Source organism: Melospiza melodia, chromosome 6 (assembly GCF_035770615.1).
Source record: "Melospiza melodia melodia isolate bMelMel2 chromosome 6, bMelMel2.pri, whole genome shotgun sequence".
NCBI classification, from domain to species: Eukaryota; Metazoa; Chordata; class Aves; order Passeriformes; family Passerellidae; genus Melospiza; species Melospiza melodia.
The window spans coordinates 61,377,786-61,399,494 of NC_086199.1; the positions used below are offsets into that span (position 1 = coordinate 61,377,786).

General features: G+C 45.3%; 1 protein-coding gene across 1 annotated transcript in view; it reads right to left on the reverse strand.

The window, feature by feature from the left end:
* SLC22A18 (solute carrier family 22 member 18) overlaps positions 1-21,709 on the reverse strand; it is a 58,580-nt gene that overhangs the window by 15,557 nt on the left and 21,314 nt on the right. The window contains exons 5-7 of the mRNA XM_063158637.1: positions 7,824-7,939; positions 7,236-7,346; positions 2,035-2,135 (exon numbers count right to left, since the gene is read on the reverse strand). Coding sequence (XP_063014707.1) covers positions 2,035-2,135; positions 7,236-7,346; positions 7,824-7,939 — 328 coding nt within the window. The remainder of the gene's footprint in view (positions 1-2,034; positions 2,136-7,235; positions 7,347-7,823; positions 7,940-21,709) is intronic.

Consider the following 21,709-nt stretch of genomic DNA (forward strand, 5'->3'; position numbering starts at 1 on the left):
AAAGCCAGAGAGTAAGGGTTCAGTCTGGTCCAGTTGAGGATCTTGTCCTGCATAAACCAGAGTAGAGTTTGGAACTGCCACTGTAGGATGGTCTTAGCAATATGGATAGAAACTGCATGGATGTATGAAAGAAAACTGCCTGGCTGATAAAAGCCAGTTTCTGTGCCAAATGTCCCAAGGCAAAGACTCCCCAGCAGAGCAGATGCTGCACCTGAGCCTGCAGGGCCCTGCTGGGTTGGATTGTGGCAATAGGAGTGATTGGCCTCTGTGGGATGAAACTCTGTGACTCTGGGAAGGGTCAGGTCCCTGGTTAGCCTGGCACCTGACCATCCATGAGGAAGCAGAGTGGATGCTGTAATTCCCATATCTTCCAGGGCTGTGTCTCTGTGTGGGGTGGCCCAGCAGGGCAGAGGAGGTGACCTTATCTGCGGCAGTTTCAACCAAACTAACCAGGGGAACAATGGCATTGAAGGCACATAGTTATTCCAGACATAACAGCAGTGTCCTCAAGACAGATATCCTGGGCCTAGCAGCAGAGTCCAGGCTCCATCTAGCCACACAAAGCCACTCCTTACAAGAGCCATTGCCGCCCACCTTACCCACTCCAAACAAGCACACCACAGCCATGCTGCAGCTCCACATCTGATTTCTGCCTGTGTAACAGGGGTTTAAGTGACATGTCTAAAGTTAAAAGCCCAGCTCTGGGGATTCCTCCTGCATTCAGAAGGGGAAGAAGATTTGGGACAGTGACTTGGCCCCTCTAAAACCTGAGTGATTCCTGCAGATCCTGGTCTAGGAGGCAGCATACAAGGCTAACATAGGGAAAGCCTCTGAAAGCAGTGTAGTGTGGGTCAGAAGCTTGCTTGTGCACTGGCAAACTGGTCTTCTTCCCAAAGAGGCTGAATGGGACTGCATTCAGCAGGTTGGGGATGTTCACAGGACCAAGAGACAGCTATTCCAAAGCCACCCTCACAGGAGGGACATGGCAAAGGCACCGTCTGCTCAGCTCCAGTTTACACTGCAGAATCCAGCTGCTGATGTACAGCCATGCCTGGCTGCTGCTCTACCAAGACGCCCAGATCTGGTGAGAGCAGGCCAGAGCCCAAGTGACTGACAACACCATGCCAAATTCAAATCACAAAGGAAGCAGCCTGAGCTGCCATTCCCCAAATGAGAAGCTCTCACAGGAACTCTGTGGCAATACCCATGAAATGAAGAGGATTTAATAACAAGACCACTCTCCTTCAGGATATTGCTTAACTTGCATTCCTACCTTGGGGCTTGGTTATAACCATCTGCTGCTCCTTCTACAAAATTATTAAGCCTCTTCCTCCAAAAGGAACACTCTGCTATAATACAACACTGCACATTTTTGACCCCTTAGTACTGCCTAATTCAGCTGACTTTTCCCTTTTACCCATTTTGGTAGCCTCCTAACCATGCTTTGTCACCCACCTTTCTGCTTTCTGTGCTTTGGTGGTTTTTTTTCTTTTTTTTTTTTGTTTTTTTTTTTTTTTTTTCTTTTTTTTTTCTTTTTTGGGAATCACAAGCTTGCTGTGCTTGTTTCCATGCAGCAGAAACAAGTTCTTCTACACTGAAGGGATCTTCAGTGAAAACACCAGTAAGGTTGTCTGCTTTCCTGACTATGCAGGGTGCTACTATATAAATGCAAATCAACTAACCTGCACCAGGAAAAACCTCAGCCGAGGCACTTCAGCTTCAATGTAAGTTTTATTACAAAACCCAGGACATATCAGTCCAAGGAAATTTTAGCTCCACAGCTTAAAGATCCACAGAGAGGGACAAGGGGAAGAAAGCTTTCAGGACACTCCTTGCTTCAATTTCTTCCCATTCCAAGGAACAGAATAAATTGGAGTCACTTCTCTTTTTGAAGCTAAATGCCATATGGCAGAGCTAGGATTTGCCTGTCAATAATGCACCTGGATTTGGAAGAGCATGTGTCCAGAAGGTAGTGAATTAGGTAGCAGTGCTGCAAGCTAATCTGTCCAAGAGGGGGACTTGCACTTCACTTACCATTTGAAGGACACCAAAATATGACATCAGATATCCAGACTCCACTGCTTCCAAGCCAAAGAAATCCATAGAGATGATGGAAAACATAATCATGAACAAACCTGGAGGGAGGGTTAATGCAAAGAGTACATCAATACACTTGCAGTGCATGTAATAGCCAAACCCTGCTCCCAGTCACCACCAGTCCAAGTCAGTAGCTCTCCCTGGGTTTGCCAGCACTGGGTATAAACATGAACATAATCCTATTCAAAGTCATTGTAGTAATTTAATCTTTAAATGTTAACTTTTTTATCCCCCTTACTTTCATCTTTAAGTAATGTGACTATGTAGGCTGTAGTTTCAGCTGTTAATTATAAACTGGTAAATATTTGTATCACTGAAGCCAGGCTAACCATTAAGACAGCAAGAAAACATTTGTTCAGACAAGACTGTAACCATAAAAATAATCTGATTGGATTCCTCACCCCTTTTGCCTGACTTCAGATATTCAGTGTGGGGAGCAGCCCAGTGACATCAGCCAAAATGCAGTGGTTTCACTGCACACCTCAGCAACGATGTCTGGGGCATGTGGAAAATCTCTTGTGAGGACAATGATAGCAATGTCAACACAAGCAGTCAGGAAAGTATGGGCAGAAAGAGCACAGACCAGGTCTGCTTTGCAATTGAGGCAATTTCTGCAAAGTGTAACAGAGAACATCCACTCAATCTCAAATGAAAATACAATAGTGTGTGTTTTCCCCACTGCCAAACATACACAAACACAGGCGTGCTTGCACATGCTCCCAGCCTCACAGAGAGAGCCATGAAATTAAAAATATGATGTCAACACACTGCACTTCAAGTGTGGTGTGGGGTAAGAGTCTGCTGCTTCCCCCAGTGTCTTGTGCACCTGAGATGGACCAAGACAGGAGGAAAATGGGGCTCTCTGCGTGTGAAGAACCCCACAATGTGCCTGTTAGGGACCACTGATCCTTCTGGGAGAGAAGAGACCAGATGACTTTCAGCAGTCCTGCCTTTCCTTGTAAGACTCTCTGAGTTATAAAGACTGGGTAAAAAGGGAGCCTTGTTCCTCTCCTTCCTGCAAAAACCAGAATGCAGGAGGCAATGTGTGAGGACTGAGAAGACAGCTGGTGGTTGGCAAAGTGACATGGCATGGGGAGGATTTGCCAGCTTTTCCTGGAAGGACGAAGAGGGCGATTCCAGATTGCTGGAAGGATTCGCTTCCTAAGGAACAAGAACAACTCCACTGCATCCAGCAGCCCAACCAGTGCAGCACCTGCAGCAACAAGGAGCTGCCTCCAGGCACCCCAAGCCTTTGCCTGGAGGGAGCACTGCCCTCCCATCCCAGGACCTGCCACAAAGCCTTCCTGAGCCCCACCAGAGACACGTCCTCCCCTTTAACAGGAGTAGCTGCACCCCAGCTGGCTCCATGGGGTTGGGAGAGAGGGATGGGGGCAGGAAGGGAGCCCTGCTCTTCTGCTCTCCAGCTGTGTGGAGAAGGTGTCTGGGAGCTGGGGCTCATGAAAATCTATGGCTTCACCACACCCCTCCACGGAGAGCACCCCATTCTTATCCAGTTTCTTTGAAATTGCTCTCAGCTCAAGCCAGCTTAAGGTAACATGCAAATTCCAGTATTTACTCACAACAGCCAAATCAGGCAACAGGGTTGCACATGTGTATAAAAGGCACACGTGACAAAATGAAAGAAAAACCACACTTGGTTTCACTTGTAGGAAGATGAGATGGAAGCAGGAGCTCGCCCTCAATCCTGCACCCCTCTGCAGGTACCACCTAGGAGGGGCTTGGCCTCCCTGCAGACCTGATGCCTCCTCCTGGTACTGTGCTCCAGCTTCTACAGCTCCTCTCCCCTTTGAAGTCCCTCATCAAGTTAAGACAGATTTGGATCTTTCTCCTCCAAACAAGCTGCCTTCTTTCTGAGCAGAGGAATAGGCTGTGCTCTTAAATTAGAATTACACATTGCACAGCATCCCTGGAGGTGCAAAGGTCTCATTTTCAGATGGGTGTCACCCCCTGTGCCTGCAGGGTCCCTTAAAGCTGCCTGGAGGAGGGAGACCCCCTTGCCCCTCTTCTCTCAGAAACTAAGGTGGTCTCTCCCACTGGTAACACATTTCTTGATGAAACCCACAAGGCAAGCCTCAGATTGAACTAAAAAAATATGTTATGTTCATTGGAACAAGCATTTCTCACAAAGATCTCAGCAGGTTCCCAGCTGGGTAGGCTGCAGGTCAGCTGAGTGCAGCACATAAATAATGATAAGCCTCAGTCCATGCTGACAGGCTCAACGTGGGGAAAAAAAAAAAAAGGAAAATGGCATAAAATACCCTCAGAAAACATGCCTTTTTCGAGGTCTATGAAAAGGGTGAAAACAACTTTTTTTCCTTAGAAAACCTGGCATCGGTGGGATGAGTAACAAAGGTCATGCAGCAGAAAGCAGGGAAATGGTTTGTGAGATGCAGTAACGGTGACAAAAAGCACCAAGGAAAATCAGGAGTGAAAACCCTATTTAAAAAAAAAAAAAAAAAAAAAAAAAAAAAAGTGCCACGTCTGAAAGCAGCCTGTAGTTTTGGAGGGCCAGTTTAGCAATCCCTACAGCAAGATGGTGTGAGAAGGCAAACACAGCCTCTGGGAGCTCATCACAGCCCTGCTACACTGGACTGGAAATGTGATGAGATGCAGAGCCCCAAGGCTCGCTGCAAAACATTGCTCCACACGTGGAAGAAAATCCTTGAAAAAATGGGATGCAGGTGCTAAAGCAATCATGCTGATACCAGATTTTCCAAAGGGATTAGGCAGCCAAAGATTCATACAAGCAGCTATTTATCAATATTTTCAAGGCCCTGGTGATTTCTTGTCAATGAGAGTTATGTTTGATATTTTTATCCCCTTGTTTTTCTTTCTGTCTCTGTCTACCCCAATGCAGTGAGGCTCTCTTTTCCCAGGTCAGCTGAGAAGATAACTGGGCTGTGCTGGAGCTCTCTGCTGCCTCCCAATCCCTGGCAGCTCCTTTCCTGCAAGAGGCACAGAGCCCACGTCTCTGCTTTTATGCAACACAGGGAGGAGGTTCCCAGCCCTGCAGCCCTCCCAGGGAGGTTCTTTCGGTCTCAAACCAGCTAATTTTAGACAACAATGAGATCCATAAGGAACAAAAGATTTTCTTTGCTGTATATCACAAACCTGTTTACAAAGTAAATAGAAAACAGTCTGTAATTTGGGCAATCTAATTAATTATACAGTTGCAGCCTGGGGATGAAAGGTAAATGAGCTCATGAGGAGCTCAGCCTCCAGCTGTGAGCTGCAGAGAATTAGGGATGGCCAGATCCCCTTTCAGCTGCCAGCAGTTTGGTCAGTGACCTGAAGAGAGATCTGCAAAGAGAAGTCACTAGGATTTTAATCACTCCTATGATTTTAATTACTCCTCACTGTAGTGGGAGTGCTATAGCCCCAAGTGAACCTTCTCCTACCCTTACAGAAATACTGACAGACTGAAATCCCAGTGCCTGCCTTAAATCCCAGCTTCACTGTCTCCATCCTCTTTGCCTAGAAACTGCCTTGCAGCTTTGGGCAGGAGATGTTTATTTTGGTCAGTGAGTATTTTTGCTTTGCACAGGGAAAGGAGAATGGATTCTGTAACAGGCAGGAATTTGCATTTCAGCAGGAATGTCTAAAGCAAAGTGCATTTTGCCTGGCCTTTGGAAAAGAGAAAGCACACAGGAAATTACGTGGGAAGCTCACATGGATGCAGTCTCAGGCATTTTTAACAGAGAAATGAATGCTACTCTAAGATGAGAAATGAGTCAGAATCAGCTAAGAAAACCCTTGTAAAACATCTTTCTCATTCTGTGAAATGCTGTCATTTTATACACTTTTTAGAGTGCAGTTTTAGAAGTTTATTGTATTAAGAACCAAAAGAATTGCACTGTTAGATCAAGCCAGCAGTGGTTTGAGACTGCATCCTGTCTCCAGGGTCAGGGGTAGAACCAACTGGCATTACTGATCTCAGCCCATACCAGCTACACACAGCAGGGGAAAAAAAACCCAGAAATCCTTTAATTCCAGCTCCAGTTGGACTCATTCCCCCAGAGATACAGCAAGAAATAACAGATGAGCCTGACCAAGCCCAGGAGTGCCATCCCCTTCCGATTCAGCCACATTCCACAGCCAAATTCACTTTCATTTGTAAACTGAATTTACAGTTTACAAATTAGTATTTAATTTGTAAATCATGTTTCGTGTTCTTTAAACTTCAAGGGCTTCTCCAGACAAAAATGAATTGGAAAAAGATACAAAGTCTAAAAGCTAGGGTGCCTTAAGTCCCCTCTTAGGATCCCTGTTTGGAAGGGAAGTGCCTTAGTTTGTTCAGATGCATGATACACACGCGTTATGATGTGCACAAAACTCAGTTCTTGAAATCATCCTCAAGAGAAACTGGACTTTTTGGGTTGAATGGGAAAAGAGCTGTGAAGTCTTTGTCTGTGGAAGGGCAGAGAACTGAAGATTATTAAATTATGGCCAGGGATACATAGTCAGGCAAATAGAGAGATATGAACCCTGCCAGGACAGCAGCTGACTCAGAGGAAGCAGGGAAAGAGTTGGGTTTGGGAAAGGATTGAAGGATCAGTGAGTTCCTACCATGACACAACCCCCCCCCCGCCCAGCAGAATATATAAGGAAGAGATGAACAAGCATCCCCATCAATGTGCTAGGGAAGACACATGCTGTGGGTCCCCCTGTGTGCAGCTCAGCCCTCTCATCCATCAGCAATTTTTAATTGCTGGGGAAAAGGTTACGATACACTTTAAAATCACTAAGTAAAATCAGGAAGGACCTCAGTTTTTCTGGCAGAGGAAAACCAATTTTTTTCTGCTCTGAAGAGCTTACAGCACAAAGAGAAATGACAGACAAGAGGAAAAAACATTTGCAGTGAGGGACATGGAGAGATTAAATGATTTGCCAAAACTCCCAGATGCAGCTTGTGACAAGTAATGTGTTGGACATTTAAGTCCCAGGCTTTTGACCCTGTGTAGCTGAGACTACCTGAAAGCACCCAGCATCAAGTTAGGAGGTGAATCCTCACTGCTCTGTGACCAAAAGCAATGTGCTTTCAGAAACTTGAGACAAGCCTGGCCTACATCATCCTATTCTAAATGCATCAGCAATGACGGGTAATGGGTGAGATTTACCTATGGGAAGTCCAGCAAACACCTTGACTATGAAAACTTCCATCACTCCCGGAAACTTCATCAGACGCAGGATTTCTCTGATGCTAAACAAGCTGCCAGATGGTGATGTGCCTGCAGAGGATGAAATATGGGTTAATATTCTGATTATACAGGCTAAGGGTAGAAAGCAGAAAACTCTGAGACTCTGCTCAGGTTCAAAACCCACCCAAAACCCACCCAAAACCCACATCTCTGCTGCACCAGCTTTGTGCCGGTGGCAGGAGGTTGGGAGCTGGTGCCAGGTCTGCATGTAGAGGAATCCTCTGAGACAGTGGGGTTTCCTCCCCTGTCAGACAAAACTAACCCCCAGCAGGAGCTCCACAATTGCCTTTTCTGAGACTGGAAGACTGCATTTCTACATGGAAGAGTGATCAATATATTTGGAATAATCCTCTTCCATAAGCTCAGCTTCGACATTGAAGCGTCAGCATCTCAAGGCTGGAGCCTTTTTGCCCTTAAATCAATTCCAAAGTCCTTCAGCAGTTCTTGCAGCATGTCAATCCCCTGCCCTTTTTCATGTACTGTTTTTCAGAAACACAAAATACTCACTGTGCTCTGTCCTGTGATGGTCTGACTTTGGTTTAGTCTGAGAAGGGATCCAAAGCACTGCTATCAGGGTGTTGATGAGACTTCCCACCAGCCCAACATATGTAGGAACATAAACACTGCAAACAGAAAAAATAGAGATAATGGATAAATACCATCAACAAGGTGTTTATACTTCCATCCTGCAAAGGCTTGGGCATTTGGATGAGGAACAGTTTCCCTTTCAAGTCCCACTACATAAGGCATTAAAAGAACTCACATCCTTTCATGGAGGGTTTGGATATGACCACAGTTTGAAATTTCACCAAAAGATGGTGAAATTTTTATCAAGATGGTTTATCATTTTATTCATAACAGGGTATAATACAATGCTTTTGAATCTCCAAGTGTCAGGGGAAAAGAACTTTTCTTGGTTTAATGAAGCTTAGAAATCTTCCCACAGAAAGCACAGCATCTGCTTGTTAGAATCCACCTAATCCTTGTCTAATCCCCAAATTCATTAGTCTAAGTCTCATCTCACTCCTTGAAATTTCTCAGTGAAATAAAATGAACTTAAGGAAAGTACTCAGGATGATTAAGGATGTAGAATACGGCCTACAAGCAGAACTAAACCCACCAGGGAGATGATACCATTTGAAAAGAAGGCATTAAAAATAAAAACAGGACTAAAAAACCTTCTGAGAAGGTAAACAGCATTTTGACTGATGCACTTATTTTTCTCCAAAGGTGCCACAAACCAAACCAATATCAATGACCAAACCAAGTTCAGCTATCTCTCAGAGCCCCAAACATTGAATCTTTAACAGAAGTGGGACCACATCCTTGGATGTAGACACAGTGAACAGCAATTATTAACTATAGTTGTACAATGATAAAAAGGAACAATTACAACTTATCTAAAAAACACAAACATTAAAAAGTCAATAGAACCAGTAATTAGTCCCCAGTTATCACTGTCCTCTTAAAAGAGAAGATTAGGAAATTACTCTTCCTAGTGTTTCAGGGTATGTGGGAAGATTCCACCATCTAAGGGACTTTAATGTTAACAAACACAGTAGAGCAAAGTCCAGGCCTGGAAGACTGAAACTGAGAGAAGTCAAGCTGAAAACAAAAAGAGAAGTTTGTTTTAACACCGAGAGCAATTATCCACTAAACCAGCTCATTAAAAGTCTCCCCCATCATGAGAACCCAGTTAGTTGTAGGGTTTCCTAAAACATGTGCTTGAAACCAACCACAGCAAGCAGGTTTGGGGTGGAAATGCCCAGCAGAAGCACCAAACATTGATGTCATGTAGAGCACAAGACAAAGTGACCACCAGGGTGCCTTGGAGGCATCCAAATTTAAGCATTTTGGACTTCAGCAAAGTAATGCCTGGATTTCAGCAGAGAAGGCTTTGAAGTTTTGCAGATCCATGCAGCCTTGGAGGTAAGTGTGCCATCCCTGCATTGCCAGCAACCTGTGCTGCCACATATAAGATGTAAAAGTGATCTGTGAGCCCCCAGCTGATGCTCCCTGTGATCCTGCTGATTAGACACTGCTTATTGCCTGTTTTTTTACTGCTGATTTCCTTGCCAGGCTATGGTGCATGTTTTTCATTAAATAACCAGCAGCACCAATTGTAAAAGCCTCAAGTTTCCTCCATGCTAGACAAAGGTGCAGTCTGAATAATTTCTGGAGTATTATTTAAGCCACAGAGCAAGACAGTCAAGGATTGAGATGCAAACAAGCAACAAAATAATCAGAGAACAAATATAAATATACATATTATACACACGCACACATATTCCCGCTAACAGTAACAGCGAAATCCAAGCTGAATATTTTAATTCTCATTAATTATTATTAAAACAACAAAGCCAGATAATATCTTTCTACAAAAGGATTTAGCACAGTAATTTAGACCTGCTGCCTTCCATCCACCAAGCTGCTTCACTAATTAACTCAGACCACAAAATTAGTCATTTACTGGATCATTACTTTTCATTTTTAGTGCAGCAGATTGCCACTTGCTAAATTAAAATTATATGCCAAGCAGTTCCCAAAATACTAAAATCAAATTTGTGGACAAAAATTTTTTATCCAAGACATCCAGAATTTCTACTTTGCATTGCAACATAAAGTAAATTTACTAAGAAAATAAAAAGGATAAAATAACCAAAATAATAGTTGCAGCTGGCTAAATGTGTGTGGGGGGTGTGATAATTTTTTTTTTTTTTTTGGTTGTCTGGTTGTTTTTTTTTTCGGGAGTTCCTCTATTTCAAGCTTTCATTCTGATATATAAAACACATCTCAAAATTTTTCATCAGCCAGAAGAACTTCCTTTCCAGCCCTACTTTTCCCTGAAGTTGTCCAGAATCCCACATACCAATGTAAATATGTTTTACTCTTCACATCCAAGAAGAATTACAGTAAGCAATGACAGAAGGATCACTCTGTAAAACTATAAGCAAACAATGCCCTGTGCTTACTTCACTGCAAGCACAGGACTGTTAATTCACTGCTGTGAAAGGGAGAGGAGAACCTTGACAATTTACATGTTTGGGAAAACTTGGGCTTGATATAACAAATTTGTGAAATTTTACATGGCTGCTTGCTGAAATCAGAGAAATCCAGTAAAATATGGAGCTCAAAACTGTGTTTCCCACACAAGCCTGAAGCAAAGTCATCTGAAAATCCCTTTTCCTAAGCACATCTTTCTGTTGGTGCTCCATCTTTTTCCATTAAGCACTGTCATTCCTTGATGGAATGGTGAGGAAAGTACACCCTACAGTTAGGTGCTCTCCTATCTCATCCTTCAGCAGGGACAAATGCTGAAATTTGACAAAACTCACCTGTGTCCTGGAAACCACCTTTTGCATTTGTTTGCTGGCTCATTTAAGAGAGATGAGGTGGAACCAAGGGAGGTGGTGGTAGGAATGCTTTGCTGGGTTGGTAGCACCTGCTGAACAAGAGCTGGCTCGTGGTCACTCGTCTGTTTTTTTTTTTATTTTAAAATTTAAACGTCCCATCTCTGCTGATATCAGCCAGAGTCCTTTTGCATTCAGTTTTGTGTTTGGCTTACCAGGAGGAAACCTCACCAGGAAGGGATGCAGTGGCACTATTAAGATAAATGAAGTACATCAAGCAGGTTGCCCCCGTGGGACCTTTTCCCATCCTCTTCCCCTTGCTGCTCTCCCTCTCCTCCCTCCTGGCTGTCCACAAACCAGCCATGTGGAACCAGGGTGAGCCCTGCCAAACCAGCAGCAGATTTCCTGAGCAGGGCAGAAGAACAAAGGCTGCGGGCAGGACTAATACAATTAAATTAAATGGAGCAAAAGGGCACAGCAGCTTTGGCAGCTGAGCTCATTGTATGGCCTCTTCCAGCTTCTTGCTGATTAATGAGAGATTAGGGGCCTTTGCTGTCCTGGGCTTTATGGCCAAAATAACTTGGGTAACTTTATCTGTGCACTTCAGCATGTTATTTATAATTCCTCTGCTTTTTAATCTGTAGAGAGAGCCCCTTCCTGACTTTTGTCAGCAGCCTCCTGGTCTTCCCTGGGGACTTTTACTAGCAAAGCCCCTTTCAGCTGTCAGCTAAAACCACAGCTGGCCACTATTTTTTTTTCCAGCCCTGCTATGAAGCAGAGGAATAAAGAGCATTTTCCTGTCCTGCTGATGTATCCCAATCTCCTGCTTTCAGGAAGATGCAAACACTTTGGCTGCAGGGAGCAAACACTTGAATCTAGCACCAGGAGGAACTAGGGTCGAGGAGTAGTTTTTGCCAACATGACTAGCTGCAGCTTGTCCCACATAAAACTTTCAGAGAAGCAGGAAGAGAACATGAGCAGAGGGACCTGGAGGCCAGGAGCCCATAACATCAGCCAAGCATTGCTTAATAACCTAACAACAGCCTCTCCTTTTCACTTTCCTGAAGCCAATAGGTAAAATGTGGTTGTATTTAAAGCATTCTTTTAAAGAGTTTTGAAGGGTTTAAAAAAGTGGGATGGCCACTTGTCACAGGACCCATGGTGTGGCCCAGTGCAAGGCTTGTTTGGTAGCCTGTGGCCATGGAGAAGGGATGAGTGGCTGGCAGCTAACATTACCCACCTGGAAACTCCATCCTAAATGCTGGTGGGAAAGCAGAATTGATGTTGAAACCATTAATAGTAATGTACTGGAAAACAGATTGACCCTCAAAAAAATCCTATGATCCAAAGCCAGCTGGAGGAGGGTTGCATTTCTTCCCATCTAACACTTAACCTGCCCCTCCTATTTATTGGCAAGTAAATCCCTACCTTCACCTCCCAAGGGCAGCAAAGTGAGGAGCTAATCCATGATCCTTCACAACCTGCTGCCATCAGGGTCAATTAGTGTGAGCCAAAGGAATGCAATCAGAGTTCAGTTTCTGAATCAAGACACGACAGTAACACAGCAAGGCAGTAATGCAGAGGCTTTCCAACTCCTGTCGCCTGCCCCTGAAGTCAGAGGTGGCACACATGCAGCATCTGAAAAACTTTAGAGCAAATGCAGCTCTTGGAAAGCAGGGCCTGGCCAAAAAAGAATGTGTGTGTATAGGTACATACATAGGTACAAATACATGTGCAGAGCATTTCACAGTAGCTTTGAAGCAGTGCTTTCAGCAAAACTTCCATGAAAATTCAGTCCCACAAAGGCATGTGCAGCATGCAGGCACCAGGCAGTGGACCAGCAGCAGGAGAGGCCCCTGGCCAGGATTTGCAGGCATATTTCCAGCTCACAGACAGGGAGCCTGAGCAGAATCCCAGCTGGTGCCTGCCAGCCACAATCCCCAGCAGTGCCAAGCAGGGATTGGGCACCTGAACCTCCTGCCTCCACCAAGGGCAGCTACAGCAAACCAACAGGGGCCACAGCTTTGGGCTCCAGCCCAAATTCCAGTCCTTGTTCAGCTGCAATTCCCATCTTTGATTTCCTGCCTGAGAAGCCTGGGACACACCATGGAGACAGGTACCTAAGGGAGGCTGCCTGTGCCACAAGATGGTATCAGTGGCTCTCCCATTGGCATTCTAGCCACAGAGTCCTGCTCTGCAAAGCCCAGGAGCAGAACACACGCCCGTGATTGCACAATTATCCTCGAGTCAACGCTGCAGTGAATCTTTCGAGGAGGAAGCAGCTCCCAATGATACCCCAAGGATTCCCCAAGGATCAATATGTATTTCACAGTGAATGGGATTGTGTTTGTTTTCTTTCTCTTTTTCTTAATAAAGTCAAAGTTGAACATGGAGACAGCACAGATTGTTTTTTAGTGACTCACTCCTACTTCAAAACTGCGCTGCATAAAGCTGGCATTCATGGCCGGCCCAGATTCCTTAAACAGCTCTGAGAGGACTCTCAAAATATTTCTTTGATTGCAGTTTGGCCACACTATCCCCTCACACCCTTGGAGGGGCAGATATAGGTGAAAAGAAGCTGGTGAGTTAAAAAGAAAAGCGAAGCAAAAAACTGAGGTGGAAAAAAAAGGTTCAGGTGAAATCACGACACCAAACCATGGGCTCGGGTAACCAGCTTTAGGTCTGTAAAAAAGTGAGCAGTGACCACTGTGGTCCTAATAACTTAGTGATGCATAAATTACTGCATAACATTGTAAATTAGTGATGGTTTTGTTCAAGAAACTCTTTTACTGCCTTGCTGAATGCATTTCTTCTCTGACCCATTGTGGTCTGGTCTATATTGTTGAGATTCTGCCTAAATATATAAAAAAAAACCAAACCAAAAACCAACTAAAAAAACCCAAAAATCCAAGCACAAAATTCCACCAAGCCTTCTTAAAAAAACAAACCCACAAAAGCCTCAACCAGAAAAAGACTTATTGAGCTGATAGAATTTTCCCACATTTCCTAGGATGTTCATGCCAATGTACAGAGCTAGTCCAGCTTCCACAGCCCAGGGCAAGAAACAACACAATAACACACATAAACTCAGACACCCCAATGCTCAGCAGACTTCAAGGCAGCACTACCAGAGCAGGACCACCCATCACATTATCCATGCCTTTGGGAGGAAAACAAAACACCCCCGAGTCTTCCTTTCTGCAGCTCCTACTCCTGTCCTCATGGAAAAAACATCACACAGAGACACAGAGAAGCGTGTTCCCCATCTCTTGACACAGAACACAAAACTTGAGTGGATAGCCACCCCCTCCCATGCCTCAGCAGGGAAAGGGGGGAGTTCACCCTCCTGATGCAACTGGAAACCATTACCAGGTTGTCCTTTTTGCCACATATGCTTTAGATGAGGAGCAGCAGAAGTTGGCTGCTACTGCTTTGAGCAGAGCAGGAGGCTTTTTTTCGCTATGGTGAGCTTGACATCACTGCAGTGTGTCCAGAGGGGGAGTGAGACTTCACATCCACGCCCTGCAGAGAGCCCCTCACAGGGTGAGAATGAGTCACCCACAGACAAGTGCTCATTCAACTGCTTATTTCTAGTGGCAGCCACATCTGGAAAATTTGTGTGGTGCGGAAGGAAAAAAATATGACGAGGGGAATAGGCAGTCTCCATGAGCTGTTTCCATCAGAACTGGGCAAGGGAGGGGTGATGAAGATTGGTGCATTAGCAGGGCAAAGAGCCAGGAGTGGAACCACAGGGGTACATCAGAGCTGCCATGTGCTAGGGACATTAGGAACAGGACTTCACAGCTATCACCAGTCCCTGGAGCCACCTGCAGATTAACTTCTCTTAAGGGACATTCCCTCCTGTGTGTGCCACTGACCCAGCACAAGGAGGGCTGCAGGTGGCTCTTGATACTCAGCCTTGAAAAAAAAGCACCAGAGCAATGCAGGGCACTGAATAAAATGCATTGGGCTTCTTCCACAGGGAAAAATCCTCTTTTGGCAGAGCTCCCCAGATAAAAAGTGTTTTGTATGGATGGATAAGGCTGGCTGTCCATCAGGAGCGCTGCAGCATGAACGTGACCTATCCCCACTGAGTGCCTGCTGCAGAGAAAATCCCAGCATTGAGAAGCAGCTGGAAGGAGCCAGCCCCAGCAGATCCTGCTGCCAGAGAGGGAAGGAGATCCCTGTGGCAGGATGCTAATGCCCAGGCAGCTGGAGGTCCCCGTGGCAGGATGCTAATGCCCAGGCAGCTGGAGATCCCTGTGGCAGGATGCTAATGCCCAGGCAGCTGGAGGTCCCCGTGGCAGGATGCTAATGCCCAGGCAGCTGGAGGTCCCTGTGGCAGGATGCTAATGCCCAGGCAGCTGGAGGTCCCCGTGGCAGGATGCTAATGCCCAGGCAGCTGGAGCAGCCATGCCAGGCTTGTGCTGCCCCATCCAGCACAGCGGCACTGGGCTGATTGCCAGAAGAGGGATCTCAGTCACCCTTCAATAAGATGTGGGTGGACCTGCTTGCTTTGCCCACAGTCTGCCACTAATTTCAAGTATCATTAAGCCTCATGTGCCCTATTCTCTGATAAAACACCCTATATTTCCAAATACTGCACTTTCCCCATTCAAAGCTTTGCTTGTATGTGTGATTATTGCTTTTCCCTATTGCACGGCATCAACAGTCCCACTGGCGCCTCAGTTCACTGAACACCTGCACACCTACAAGAATTTATAACAAATGAGGGAATAAACTGCATTCCCCAAAAGATTTTAGTTGTTTTAGGCATTGCTTGCCTCACACTTCTATAGAGCATCACCCTGCATGCCTAGAAATGGAGAAGTCTAGCCAAGGACCAGGTATGAGCTGTGCTCCCTGAATGGGGTCTTGCAACACCTGGCTGTGATCCCAGCAGTGCTAACTAATGTTGGATGAGCTGGGACAGGCTGAGATAGAAAGTAGGTGTTGGTGGTCAGTGCTCACATCAGAGGCACCCCACTGGTGAGGCTGGGACATGTGCTCTTCAACCTGTGATCAATCTGGCACAGCAGTGAAGTAAGAAAATTTCCTGAGAGTATACAACTAAAAGAGTATTGGGGAAAAGAACAGCCAGTGGGGAATTGCATAAATTGCATATGGCCCTCACAGGGCTGAGGGATTGGGTAATAACACAGATTAGATTTAAAGTTTGATTAGATGCTTGCAGGCTAAAGTCCTAAATTCACACATGAAATTATGCTTTCTGAACTGCTTATTTCTGGAGCAGGCAGTTAGGAAGTGACTGACATGGTAATTTCCACCACAAAAACTGGGAAGCACCAAATGAAACTGTCAAAGACTAATTCAAAAGAAAGAGAAAGGCCTAATTCTTCTTGCAACATGATGGTCTGTGGAGTTTGTTGCTACTGTTGTTGTGGAAGCAAAAGGTTTGGACAGGTACAAGGCGAGATTAGATAAGCACTTAGAAGAATGATGCACTGAAGATTACTAAAGCATCACGAATCATATTCACTCATTCATGTCAGGAAATCCCCTGAGCTGAAAATAGTTGGAGGCTGGAAAAGTAATCAGAGAAGTATTATGCAAGTTTGTCTGACTCTTGCTCTTCACTAGGATTCTTACTATGATTTTTGTCACAGAAAGGATAAGGACACTAGAGCACATTGAGAGGCAAGTGCAATTTCCTTCTGTACACTGGGAATCAAACCTGGGTCTCCCACCACCACGTCACAAGCCAGACAGGCACATATTTGCTCATTCATCCCCTGGAAAATGCTGCTTTTTTTCCTACAACCCTAAAACATTCCAGAGAATAAGTAAGAATAAGCACAACTCTCACTTTGTGTTTGGGAGGACATGCAGCTGGGAAAGGGTAATGCCACATTTCAGTTCAAGAAGTGTTCACGTACCTTATTAAGTGACTGTTGAATATAACACAAAGATGCAGTCACCTATCTCTTAACCTTTTTCTTGGATACCTCAAAGAAAGTAGTATTACACACAGATTTTGGGGTTCTCCCCCACCCTCTCCTTCATGTTGGTTTGTTCCCTAACAGGTAGTAAAGCCTTTAAGTATTTTTGTTTAAATTACCTAATTAAGGAACAAAAACTACTCTTCCAAATTCAGAACGTGGTAAATTATTAAAATGCTCAGTTTGGGTGTGTTGCTGGGTAAGGACTCCCACACACAGACTGGTTGAAGGTGAGCTTGCTAGACTACTCAGTGACTCACCACCAAACACATCATTAATTATATGTTACAGCATGTCTGACTTCATAGAGTGCTGTAGGTGGTGTGAAATAATCTCTGAATGAGTTCAAGCTTTTTCCAGCTTTTATGAGGTTACAGTGCTCCAGACTCCAAAAGACTCAGCTAGGCAGGAAACTGTTGAGGATTTGCTGTAGTAACCTGAGCTGCACTCCAGCACATCAAGTCTCGACTCCCAGCAGTGGCTTTGGAAGATCTGCAGGCTTGGCACTGGCTGGAGCTGTTACCTCTCACCCATCATGATGCACTCACTCACTCACAGCTGGCTCAGAGCAGTGTGTGGGCAGAGCTGAATTTTGCTGCCCAAGGATGAGGGGTGGGTCCAGGTAGTTCCTGCCAGGGGAAGGGGTAGGATTTGGCAAAGAAAGGATGGAGAGAGATCTGGCAAGCCACTGCCTTTTTTACTAGCACCGAGGAGTGAGACAGTGACTGCTGCTTCCAAGAGGACGTCTCCCACCTTCCAAAAGCAGACACAGAGAACAGATGCTCTGGCTTTCTGCAGAGTGCCTTCTCAGCACTCTGGCAAGCAGACAGCAGGACTGTGGGCAGATAGGCTGATGCTGCAGGTAGCAACCTATTTTGCCAATCTTGGAGGTGTCCCAGCATCAGCCCACTAAGGCACTCTAGCTTCTCCCTCTGCCAGTCCCTTTTGCAAGCAATGCTGCTGCAGTGATCCCTGAGAACAACCCCTGTGTCACACAAAAGCAAGGACTCTCTCCACACCCCACACCCACAGGCTTTGAGGTAAATAAATAGAGAAGTCGTTGGCTAGCCAAGTCTGACACTTAAAATTCATCTCTTAACAGTACTGTGCTCACGTGAATGACATTTTAAAGCTACGTAATCCCTGGCAAAACAAGTTAATTCTTTACCTTGAGGTAAGTAACTGTAAATGCAGCATCCTACCAGAGGCATGGCACAGACTGATCTTGCCTTGGAACAAGCAGTGGCAGCCAACACCTCCCTCCTCAAGGTGTGAAAAACCTTGCCATGCTTCATCAAGGGCTCCAGCACCTTTTGTCTAGTAAGACCTTTTAATGAAATAGGACATATTAGGACTAATTTTGTATGGGAAGCAGTGTTGAAACACTAATACCCAAAAGTCACAAATAAGGCATTTCAAGGGTCAGGTGGGAGACTTTCCAGCATCCCACTGCAACCTCTCTGGTTGCACAACAGGCCCTTGAAACCAATCCTTTCTCCAGCAAAGACAGAGCCTGAGGGCTGTGGGGCAGCTGAATTGATTTCATGAAGAGTTTGACCCCAAAAGGAGGCATCTGCATGAGATGAGTGAGTCACTCCATTTCAATAATGGGCGAAACCATTAACTGAAGGCACACAGTTTGCTTGTTTGGGCAGGCTTCCTATGCTCTAACCAGGAGTGGTCTCACTGCTGCTCTGTTTACTGAACTCCTTCAATTAAGTACTTTGTTTCCCTCATCCATAATGACAATGGTTTCTGCATGTTAAATATATTCAGAAAGGAGGTTGCTCTGGGTTTCGCATTTGCAAATTGGAGTAGCTTTCTCCTCTGCACATTTGGTAGGAGAAACCCTAGCCAAGGAATGGCTAAGAAACTTCTCACTGAGGGAGGTATTCTCAACTACTTTGTTTAGCATAGTAGGAAATTATTTGGGTTAAAAAGCACATTCAACATTAACTAAAGTTGCTTGCACATTCTGGAGCAATGAATGAAAGCAAACTGAAAGCATTTCATACCAGTCAAACGTAATTGCCAGGTCTTCTATAAATCCTAGGTATTTTGGTGGATTCCAGCATTGCCAAAGCCCTGAACAAGAACATCCTTTAACTGCAGAGCTGCTGCAGCATTGCATCCCGAGCTCTGCCTCCCACACCTTCGCTCTCAGTGAGAGCAACTCCCCTTAGGGAGAGAAAGAGCTCGGCTCTTTCTTCACACCACGTTTCATCTTGGCCCCACTACAGAGACCACCCACAGGGATGCCAGTTAGCATCAGCTGCATTATGCTGAACTGGTATTTGTGGGAGCACTCAGTGGGAACCACATCTTAGGCAGCCTCACGGGCAGCTCTCCACCCAGCCACCCGCTCGCGGCACAGCCCGCTCCGCTCACCGCCCAATGGCAGCGGCAGCCAGCTACCTGACAGACTTGTGTGGAAAACTGGGAGCAGAGTGTTTACCGTATTTTTAGTTGCATTTAATTGCAAATTAGCAATTTAATTGGAAACCAGGAGGGGTGAGGGAGGTGTGAGCTGCCAGCTGTCTGCAGAGGAGTTTGGGAACCTCTGGTGCTCCATGGCTGTGGCTGTGCGGGGTGAAGCGCCCGCCCGCTGCACGCTTGGGGCTTGCTGTGGCTGCAATATTTACATCTCAAGCCATCTGGTGGTGCCAGAGCCAGAGGCCACACACTTCTTTGGCAGGACATCCTAGGGAACACCTGTATTTCAGGTGCTATGAAGGCAGCAAGGGGCCATGTTATTTAGTGGCCAGGAGCGCTGATGATTTCAGACTGGTGTTTGTGGTATCCTGGAGCCTTGCAGAAGCTGGCTGCTTTCAGTACACCAAAGAGGTCCACTTAAACAGATAAACTTATTGATTAGGAAATTATTTACCTTGAGATTATTGGCTTTTTTCTTTTCAGTGCACAGGGGAAAAAATTACATTTTCATTTCATATCAATTCTACTTTCAGCAGGGCAAAACCATGGAAATAAAGACTTCAGAGTGCTGCCAAGCCTGTTGGACGTACATCTGTACAGCACCAGGGAAATACTGGGGTGTCCAAAGCACACAATCCCCAGACCCGGGTCTGCATCAGTCCTTGTAAGAGACTTGTTATAAAGTTTTCCTTTCTTACCTACAGAAGTAGACCCAATGCAATGGCAGCTGAACACCCCCACACTTTAAATCTAACAATTTATCTTCATAATATCCCTGTGGGTAGTGGTGGTGCAAACAGCCTGGATGTACTCACAGAAAACCTGAATGCCCTAATAAGATTCCATAAAGACCACGGTAGAAATAAAAAGCCTTAAAAATCAGGTGTCTCACATGCAAGTTTAGTGCTCAGACCAGAGCACCACAGTTTTCCTCTCCTCTTTCTTTTCCCTGGATCCCCCAAGAGCCATTTCTGCCCCAGCCACAACAGTGATGCAATGGGAACCCACAGCTTGCTGTGTCTCGCTGCACCCTGACAACACAACAGCAGCACCTACACATTACAACACCACTTACGAGAGATGCACACACATGTTGATTTTGAAAATGTGTGACATCCCTATTACTGTTCCAAGAATTCCTCCCCAGGAGCCTTGATGTTGCACACTGGTGTCAGCTGGCCCAGCTCCACAAGAACCAGGTGCCCCAGGAACAGCCTTCGCCCCGGGGACACATCCTAGAGCCCTGACTCAATTTAAGCATGAATTTGAGTCAGTGGAAACTTGTCTGAGGAAGGACTGAGTAAAAACCACAGGGTGAGAGTAAAACAAGCAATGAAGATCCTGAGGAATTAGTAATAAAAGCTGCAATCCTGCCTGCAGCAGGGGCTGTCATGGAAAAGGGGCTGGAAAAGATCAACTGCAGGCATCATGGAAAAGATGAAAGTCAGTAAAAATGAAAATGGTTTAAGATCAGGCCAAACATCAGCAGCACAGGTGTGATGGCTGCCAATCCCCATCAACATGACATCAAAATCCAGTACAAAGAGCCCAGCCAGAGCACAGGGATAGGGATTAGCAGTAGGAAAGGACCTGAAATTCACTACTCTTCAGTGAATTATCAGATAGCAGCAGTTGAGTACAAGAGGTGGTGAGTTTGGTACCTACACATTTACTTTTAATCCCTGCTTCAGATCAAGTCTAGTAGACGTCTCTGACAAGGGTTATTTTTTAAAATTAAGTTACACAAACTGAGCACAACTTATTGTATTTACAGACACAGCCAACAAACCCTGTATTTCAACTACACTAATACGATGATGTCCTAAAAGCAAAGCACCATGGAATTTGAAGGCTCTGGGGATATTCTTTGTGAGTTGCTTTAAGTCTAGTTTATATATACCTTTAATTTCTTCCCCAGACTTACTTCTTGTAAAATCCAAACATAACCAAGAGAGAAGAGAGTACTCAAAGATCAACAAACACATGGAAAAATTTATCCCAGAAGGAACATGAAAGCCATCTGCCTGAGACTCCCTCTGTACTCATCCCACAGATGTGAACAGTGAGAGATGCATGTTCTGTTGGCAGAAAAAGAGTGGCCAACCCTGGTCCTGTTGGCATCAAAAGAAACCGCACATCCAGCTGGCCAGAGAGCTGGTTTTGCCAGGAGCAAATTAGCCCTGAGGCCAGCCAAGACTTTATCGGCTGGAAAGTCCCAGTCATGAGTGCTAGCTGCAAGGGGCAAAGGAAAAAAAAGCAACAGGGAAAGATCAGGCAGGACAAGCCTGAACATGTTCAGTTTGTCCTTCCTACGTTACAATTATATCCTCATTCCTCAGAGCAAAAGGCAGTTCAAAGACACAATAAATCCCTTTCTAGTCTTACGCTTCTCAGGAACGTCATGGAAACGGAACTGAAGTGGTTCCCAGAGATAAGGTGACAAAGTAAAATTAAACCCTTCCCTACAGCAACACTTTGGTAAAATATCAGCAAAGAAATAGAGGTACCATTCAGACACAGCTATGGTATTCATCTGAGGAAACGGGACTGACCTTAGAGTTTCAAACTGATAATTTTAATGTACTGCTCCTCACACTCTGCAGCTGTTCCTCTGTTTTCATTGCCTCTAAGGCTCTTGCTAACTTCATTT